The sequence below is a fragment of the Crocodylus porosus genome, unplaced genomic scaffold (assembly GCF_001723895.1).
Source record: "Crocodylus porosus isolate Cpor-Errol unplaced genomic scaffold, CroPor_comp1, whole genome shotgun sequence".
Taxonomy (NCBI): domain Eukaryota; kingdom Metazoa; phylum Chordata; order Crocodylia; family Crocodylidae; genus Crocodylus; species Crocodylus porosus.
In genome coordinates, this window is record NW_017728949.1 from 78799627 (window position 1) to 78808529 (window position 8903).

At 42.8% G+C, this 8903-nt stretch overlaps 1 protein-coding gene across 1 annotated transcript in view; it reads right to left on the reverse strand.

The window, feature by feature from the left end:
- NEB (nebulin) overlaps positions 1–8903 on the reverse strand; it is a 207897-nt gene that overhangs the window by 113797 nt on the left and 85197 nt on the right. Inside the window, exons 52-55 of the mRNA XM_019553612.1 lie at positions 7803–8102; positions 6135–6239; positions 5936–6043; positions 1–246 (exon numbers count right to left, since the gene is read on the reverse strand). Of these exons, the coding sequence (XP_019409157.1) occupies positions 1–246; positions 5936–6043; positions 6135–6239; positions 7803–8102 (759 nt within the window). The remainder of the gene's footprint in view (positions 247–5935; positions 6044–6134; positions 6240–7802; positions 8103–8903) is intronic.

The following is an 8903-nucleotide window of genomic DNA, read 5'->3' on the forward strand; positions in this document are numbered from 1 at the left end:
CTGGTGCAGAGGATGTCTATAATCAACATCACTGACCAGTTCCTGACCTTTCTTGGCCACAACAACTGACAGCATGTCCACTGGGGTGCTATACTTGGTCTTCCACTTCTCAAAGTCTTTCTTGTACTCCCTGTCACTCTGGATCTTGGCTACATGCATTGACCACATCATCTTGGGATCATCCTTAATGTTGCGGGCTCCAATGTGATGTCCCAGTTGCTTGCGATACCCTTCCTTGTATCTGTACTGTAGGAGAAAAAAATTAAATTAAATTTATCTGTATTCATTGTTAAGAAAACATCCTAAAAATATGTTACACCAGTTACACTAGTTTCTCAGAAGACTTCAGTGCTAGCTAAGAATTAAAAGCCTTACACCAAAGAAAGTTCCATTCTGCAAATTTGGGTTCTGACTGCTAGGACATTGGGATGACACTCTGCACTAGAATCTGTCTCTCCCACTTCCCATCACGTATCCAACAGCCAAACTATTGGCTATTCTGTGTTGGAGAACACTATACTTCTCTCTCTTTTTCATTGTTATGTCTATTGTTTTATTTTTCAAATGTCTAGGGCTCTTCCCAATGTATAAAAAGACATTTTTGAAATCTTTGAAAAGCTTCAAGGAAGGGAAAACTCATTTCTCATCATAATACCTTGGACTAACAGTCTCCATAAAGTTCTGATGGTCTTACACAAAGACTGTCATTGGCAATTTGACACTGCAAGGCAGAAAATTATAAATGATTGGGCCAGTTAGACAATTCTAGCTGAAAGAATCATTGGAAAGTGCTGCTGAACTAGTATCAAACTTAGTTAACTGCTGATATTGCATAGGCCTTCAACACAGACCTTGGCTTGGCTCTTCCTGCAATTTTTGATAGACATAGAAAGCTGACAGTCTGAGAGGCAAGAGCTTTCCATATGACTAGAGATAAGTCACCACAAGTTGTACTTGTGCCTCCTCCTCTTGTCCAGACTAAGCCTGTTAAGGCCTTTGCAAGAAGTCTAGTCATTTGCAGGACCAAGCTCATTTGTTTTCAAGACCAGTTTCAATTAAATCAAGCAGAGAGCAGATGGTCTGATTAGGACTGATGGGGCCTAAACCACAACAAAAACTTAATTCAGCTAGAGCTCCTGAGCAACAATTACTACAACATAATGAATGGCAGTTTGAATTAATGGGGGAGAAAGAGGACTTTTTTTCCATATACCTCAACACATCAAGGACAACAGAAATCTGGCATTGCCCGTGAAATCTAGGCAATGCCTGCAAAATCCACAAAAGCCACAGAAACCCCCCCCAAACTTATGGAAAAGAAAATGCTGGTTCCTCAGAGGGAGCCAACAGTCCTCAGTGTGCTGTAGAAGCCCAGTGGAAGGGGAGGGGGGTGCTACCCACTCAAAGGGCTGCAGGCAAGATGGCTGCCACCCCCACAATGGATCACTGATTGTCTACAAGGGCTGCCTATCATGTGCCCCTGACCCTACCCACCAATTAGCAGTGGGGGGTGTGGCAGCACGATGGACAGCTGCTGCAATTGATCAGCAGTGGGGGGCAGGACTAATGCATTCTGCCCATGAAATTGCTCTCTGGGCCCACGTTCTACCTGTGAAATTTGGAGACAGCCCCTGAGAATTAAGTAGGTCCCTTCCTTTAGGACCCATCAAATGGACTATGCCACTTGCACCAGCTTCTATTCTTGAAAGCTCTGTTCCTTGATAATAATAAAGGATATAGTATTGGAAATTCAAGAAGAACCTACTCTAACTCAGCAGAAAGATCAGAACCGCCCAGGGGACCATATGACTATGTGAGGAGCTTCTTAGCTACCTCAGCATCAACAGAAAAATATTCAGTGACTGAAAGGGAGGGTGAGTAGGATATACACCAAAGAACTGAAAGAACTTGCAGAGGCCAAACCAAGAAAGCAAAAAAAAAAAAAATTAAAAATTAAATACACCTAGTAAGGAAGATAAAAGAGAACTAGCATGTATTCTATGTATATATGTCACACAGGAAAGAACACTACTCCAAAGCCAAGATGAGCTGTTAACAGAAGACACAGATGGCAGAGACGCTCAGTGGCAACTTAGCCTCATTCTTCACACCAAAAAAGCTCCAGCCAGGCAGCTAACAAATTCAGTATTGACAAAGAACAGGAAGGACTGAGGACCACAATAACAAAGTACATCAGACAGCTTAAGATAAATTTCAGTAAATTTAAAATCACAGCCCCTCACAATTAATGTTGAGAAAAGTGGCTGAAGACCTTTCAGAGCCATTTGCAAAGTCATAAGAGACTGAATAACTGTGAAAAAGAGTAACTGCTATAAATTGGATGACAGGAGGTTTTAGGAGGTTTTAAGAGGTTTTCACAGAGTCTGTTCTGAGTCCAGTGATTTTTAACATTTTCATTAATGCCTTGGATCTTAGAGTTTCCTGGTCAATTCTAAGGATGACACAAAATTAGAAGTTGCAAACATTTCAGAATCATAGAAAATTAACATTGGAAGAGACCTCAGTAGACCATCTCGTCCAACCCCAGCTCAAAGCAGGACTGTACCCAACCAGATCATCCCAGCCAAGGTTTTGGCCAGTCGAGTCTTAAAAACTTCCAAGGATGGAGATTCCACCACCTCTCTGGGTAACCTGTTTTTCCTAATATCTAATCTAAACTTCCCTTGCTGCAACTTGAAACCATTGTTTCTTGCTCTGTCGTCTGCCAGCACCAAGAAGAGTCTAACTCCATTGTCTTTCTGGCAAAATTACCTTCCAGGTAGTTGAAGGCTGCTATTAAATCCCTCCTCAGTCTTCTCTTTCCTTCTCTAGACTAAATAAACACAGTTCCCTCAGCCTCTCCTCATAACTAATGTGACCCAGCTCCCTCACCATCTTTCCTGCCCTCCACTGGATTCTCTCCAATTTATATACATTCTTTCTGTAGTGGGGGGCCCAAAACTAGACAAAGTACTCTAGATGTGCCTCACCAGTGCTGAACAGAGAGGAGGAATCATTTTCCTTGATCTGCTGGCAATACTCCTACTAGTGCAACTCAGTATGCAATTAGCCTTCTTCGTAACAATGGCATACTTCGTAACAATGGATCAGCAGGCATTGGGGGAGTCATTGTTCTCCCGAGCACTGCCAGGAGTGACCAGGAATAACAGTCACAAGCTGGCAGAGGGTAGGTTTAGGTTAGAAATCAGGAGGCGCTACTTCATGGTCAGGGCGGCTAGGGTCTGGAACCAACTCCCAAGAGAAGTGGTGCAGGCTCCTACCCTGGGGGTCTTTAAGAGGAGGTTAGATGCATATCTTGCTGGAGTCGTTTGACCCTGGTATTCTTTCCTGCCATGGCAGGGGGTCGGACTAGATGGCAGGGGGTCTGCTCAGGTCCCTTCCGACCCTAGAAACTATGAAACTATGAAACTGTTGGCTCATATTCAGATTATTGCCCACTGTAACCCACAAGTCTTTTTCTGCAGAGCTGCTGCTTAGCCAGTCGCCCACACCCTGTACTGGTGCATGGGATTGTTCCATCCTAAGTGCAGGATGTTACTCTTGTTCTTATTGAACCTTGTGATATATCTTTTGGTCCAATCCCCCAATTTGTCAAAGTCTCTCTTAATCCTAGCCCTACCCTCCAGTACATCTACTTACTCCCCCCCAGGTTGCAAACTTGCTGAGGGTGCGCTCCATCCCATTTTCCAGAGTGTTGATGAAGCTATTGAAAAAGACAGACCCCAGGAACAACCCCAGGGGCACTCCACTTGACAACAGCTGCCAATTACATGTTGGCCATTGATTTTCAGCTCAATGATCCAACCAGTTTTCTATCCACCTTATAGTCCATATTATCCACATAACTTCAAGGTATATCATGTCTACTGCTTCCCCTATATCTACAGAGCCAGTCAGCTCATCATAGAAGGCAGTCAGGTTGGTCAGGCCTGACTTGCTCTTGGTGAATCCATGCTGACTGTTCCTAATCACCACCTCCTCCTCTAAATGCTTAGAAACGGATTCCTTGAGGACCTGCTCCATGACATGTGTAGGGACTGAGGATAGGCTGACCAGTCTGTTGTTCCCTGGATCCTCCTTCTTCCCTTTCTTAAAGATGAGCATTATATTTGCTCCTTTCCAATCATCCAGGGCTTCTCCCAAATGCCAGGAGCTTTCAAAGATAATGGCCAGGAGCTCTGCAATCACATCTGCTAACTCCCTCAGCACTCTTGAGTACATTGCATCTGTCCCCACAGAATCTGTATCTGTACATGTCCAGCTTTTCTAAATAGTTCCTAACTTAGTCTTTCACCACTGTTGGCTGCTCACCTCCTTCCCAAACTGTGCTGCCAGGTACAATAGTCAGGGAGCTGACCTTGCCTGTGAAGACTGAGGTAAAACAAGGCATTGAGTACTTCAGTTTTTTTCCAAATCATGTGTCACTAGGTTGCATCCCTCCATTCAGTAAAGGACCCATACTTTCCATGATCTTCCTCTTGTTACTGACATACTTGTAGAAATCCTTCTTGTTACTCTTCACATCCCTTGCTAGCTGCATCTCCAACTGCACTTTGGCCTTCCTGATTTCATCCCTGTATGCCCAAGCAATACTCTTATGCTCCTCCCTAGTCATTTGTCAAAGTTCCCACCTCTTGTAAACTTCCTTTGTTGTACTTTAGCTCACTGAAGAGTTCCCTGCGAAGCCAAGCTGGTCTTCTGCCATACTTGCTAGTCTTCTTGTGCAACAGGATGGTTCACTCCTGGAACCTCAGTAAGGTTTCTTTAAAATACAACCAGGTCTCCTGGACTCCTTTCCCCTTCACAACAGCCTCCCAGGGGATCCTGTTCTCAGTTACCTAAGTGAGTCAAAGTCTGCTTTTCTGAAGTCCAGGGTCCTTAGTCTGCTGCTCTTCTTTCTTCCTTTCCTCATGATGATGAACTCAATCATCTCATGGTCACGGCTGCCCAAGCTGCCATCCACTTCTACATTCCCCACCAATTCTTCCCTGTTTGAGAGCAGCAGGTCAAGAAGTACAGGGCCCCTAGTTGTCCTCTCCAACACTTGCACCAGGCAGTTGACCCCAACACACTCCAAAAACTTCTTGGATTTCCTGTACACTGCTGTATTGTCCTCCCAGCAGGTATCAGGGTGATTGAAGTCCCCCATGAGAACTTGGGCCCATGACCTGGAAACCCAGGCCTGTGACCTGGAAACTTCTGTTAGCTGTCTGAAGAAAGACTCATCCTGCTCATTCTTCTCATCTAGTGACCTATAGCAGACCCCCTACTCATATCCCATTTTGAAGGATAGGAGTAGAATTCAGAAGAATCTTTATAAGTTAGAAAACTGGACAACATCATAACATTCAACATAGGCACTTTTTAGGCTCACATTTTAGAAAGAGGTGGAGTAGTGGAGTGAGATGCAAGTGATAGAAAGGGAAAGGTGTTAAAACACACGCCATTAAAAGGAAAAGCTGAGGAAAGGAGGTATGTTCAATTTCAAGAAAAGGAGATTATGGGAGATATAAAACTTTTCGTCTATTTAGAAGACTGCCATTAAGAGAAGGTGGACAACTCTTCTCCCTTGCAGCAAATGGAGTTTTATATGGAATCCGGATTTGGAATTAAAACTAAAAACAGTTTTAGATTGAATCTGAGAAAAAATATCTTCCTTTCTATCAGAACAGTAGTATAATGAAAGCAACTGCCCAGGAAAGGTATAGTATTTCCTATATTACACACGCGCAAGAAGAGGCTGAAAAAGCATTTGACAAGGATGGTTTAGGACACTGCATCTTGCATCTATGCAAGGAAGATAGACTTGAGGTCCCTTCCAACCCTGTAATTCTGTTGCTGCTGCCTACCTTAATTGCATGCATCATCATGATGAGATCTCAGAAAGAACGCTCATGATTCTGCATCTACTTACATCACTGGCGATGTCTCTGGAAGCTTTAGCTGCCTTGATGGGAATGGCATCTACCCGGAGGTCATAGCCTTTCTTCTTCTCTTCTTCCATAGCTAGTCTATACAGTTTCTAAAAGAATCACAAATACATGTTAAAGGTTTCAGGAAAGGCCTTTTTTTACTTAATTTTGTTTCAGATGACTTTTAAGCAACCCACCTACCTGACTATAATTAAATTTGTTCTGCTGGGCCAGTAAGATATCTGGGGTATCTGGCATGATGTGAATGCTGGTCTTATCTTTATTCCAACCCTCTGTATATGCACGCTGAAAAGCAACAAACAAATGAGATAAGCTGGTGGGATCATGGGGAACACTGTAGTCACCACAGCAAAATACAATTGTCTGAATAAACACAAAAAGATCAACAACACGTAACTTAACAGTATCAATAACACTTAACAGTGACCAAACTGTGGAACAGACTCTCAGCAGGGGTGGTGCAGGCACCTACCCTGGAGATCTTCAAAAGGAGACTGAACGCACACCTTGCAAGGTTTATTTGACCCCAGTAGTTTTTCCCACCAGACTGCACCCCAGACATGCTTCTGCCTCTGCCTGCAGCAGTACTACTGACTTAGGGAACAAGGGAGGGGTGGAAGTTGGCCAGCTGCAAGACCCAACAATGATGAAGAGGTGCCATTAACTGCTGGACAAGGTAGAGTAGGTAGGCTGCGAGCAGTGCCCACCACTCCCTGCCCACAAGTGGTTATACAAGCCCTACTACTACACAAGCCAGCAGCACCTGCTCCTTGTGTTCCGGCTGCTCATTGTCATGGCTTACTGCCTGGCCTTGCTTGCCATCTGCTTCACCTTGGGGCTTGTAAGAAACAAGCCTCCCCATATAACCCCTTTACCCTTCTCTCCTTGCCCTGCTTGGGTTAGGACTTTTCAGTTCAGTACTGCCAGCTGAGTGAAACCTAGCTCTACAAGTCAGAGAGAGTTTTGCTATTTATATTAACTGGGTCAAAATTTACTGCAAAGTGGGAGCATCTACATGTGCAATTAATGTGAGTGAATAAACTCCAGTGCAATTTGAGCAGGATTAAACTAATCCCAGCATCACTGTCCACACTTGTGTTTAAAAGCAGAAATTTACTCTTCCATTGGATAGTCTAACTGATAGCACTGTAAATTAACTTACACCAGCCCACCTGCCATGCACATGTAGACAATGATGTTATACTGCACAGCAAACAAGTCTGCTGAACAGTAAAGCACACAAGTAGACACACACAGGTTGAGTTGACGTAGATCAGTCCAGGATGATCTAGTATTAGGAGCTTTTTGCCACGAGTTTTTACAAGTATAGTTCAGCTTTGCTAGCTAGAAGTAATGATGCATACTTTGCTCACAAATATTAGACGTAAATATTGAGGCTCTAATGCTTGCTTGCAGTGTCTGCTATTCAACCAGAGAAGCAAACATCTGAATGGGGATGGGGGGCTGATGTTGTGAAAATACAGAAATGCAGATTTATAAGGATTTACTATAACCTAAAAAGTCACAAATGATGTGTACAAATATCTCTATTAGTTAACAACTTGCCATTGCCTGTGGTAATCATCACTGTATTTATAAATGCAACATGCCCTGAAAAGGAAACAATCTCAAAATAAGCATGTACTTTGAAGCTAATTACTTATTCATGTTTTATTTTAAATTTAAGCAATGGTTGAGTTGATTGTTAAAATTAAATTTACCTAGGTGATAGAAAAACTCCAAATATGCAAGAACTATATTCAGATTCAAACCAAATAAACTCCATTCTGTTACAATACAAGATTTTACTTAAAATATCTTTATCTGCATTGAAATAAAGAGACTTACATGGTCCATAATAACAGAATTGTGCTTTGCCAGGACCATTGGCATAGAATCAAGAAGGCTAGTAAACTTAAGAGTGTCTGGGTGTTGCCGGTACTTATGGTCACTCAAGATGAGGGATGCCCTCTTATTCTTCTCGTCTTCCAGCGAGCCACTAGGGGACCACCCAATCCCTCTCAGCCACTCTAGGTCTGACCTATATGCAAGCTGGAAAAGATACAGGGAGATTAGTACATTCAGCATCAATGAAGGATTTTCATGTACATCAGAGAACAGACAGAGGTCATCCCTTACAGCTCTCCAATGGGGTTAGTTCAGCACTGACAGACTCTACAAAACTAAAGATGGACTCTGTCTATACCAATTACTCTAGAAAGATCTACCACTTTTCCTTGCTATTTCTGTCTTAGCTTCCTCAGGGAGGAGGTTCACCAGCAAATGGTACAGATAATTATAACACTTAGGTCCAAACCCCATTTCATCACCAAAGGGCCTACACTGGCAAAAGTGATCCTACTCTGCCTGAGTCCATGAAAGACTCCTAATATAAAAAATGGCTGGTTGAATACAAAAAAAGGTAGATCCTCCTCCTCCTAACTCCTTTTTGTGACTTTTGATCTTCAGGCTAAGATGAAGGAATGTTACAGATGTTCACTGGCTAATGGTTTACAGAGACTTGACCAAGGGGGAATAGGATAGATAAAATGTGTTTTACAGGTGAAACTGGACCATAATATCACAATCTCACTTCTTCTGTTCCCCTCAATATTCAGGCAAGTCACTTATATAATCAACGTAGCACTAGCAACCATACAACTAAGATTACCTCACTCACAATCAAGAAGCATTCAATCAAGATGCTTAACCCCCAGGTAGTACAAAAAGATACCAGAATTTTGTCATAAACTGTGAATTACTAAATGTGAAATAGATAGCCAGTTTTCAGGTTCACTTCTACTGGCACTGTTTTCAAAAATCCTCATCAAGCCACTGTATAGGAGCAAAAATCCTCACAGAACAACTATTCAAACACATATCCTTTAATTTATCCCACGCACTGAACCAAAACTACAGTACAGACAGCACTCTGAGATTCACAAAGTC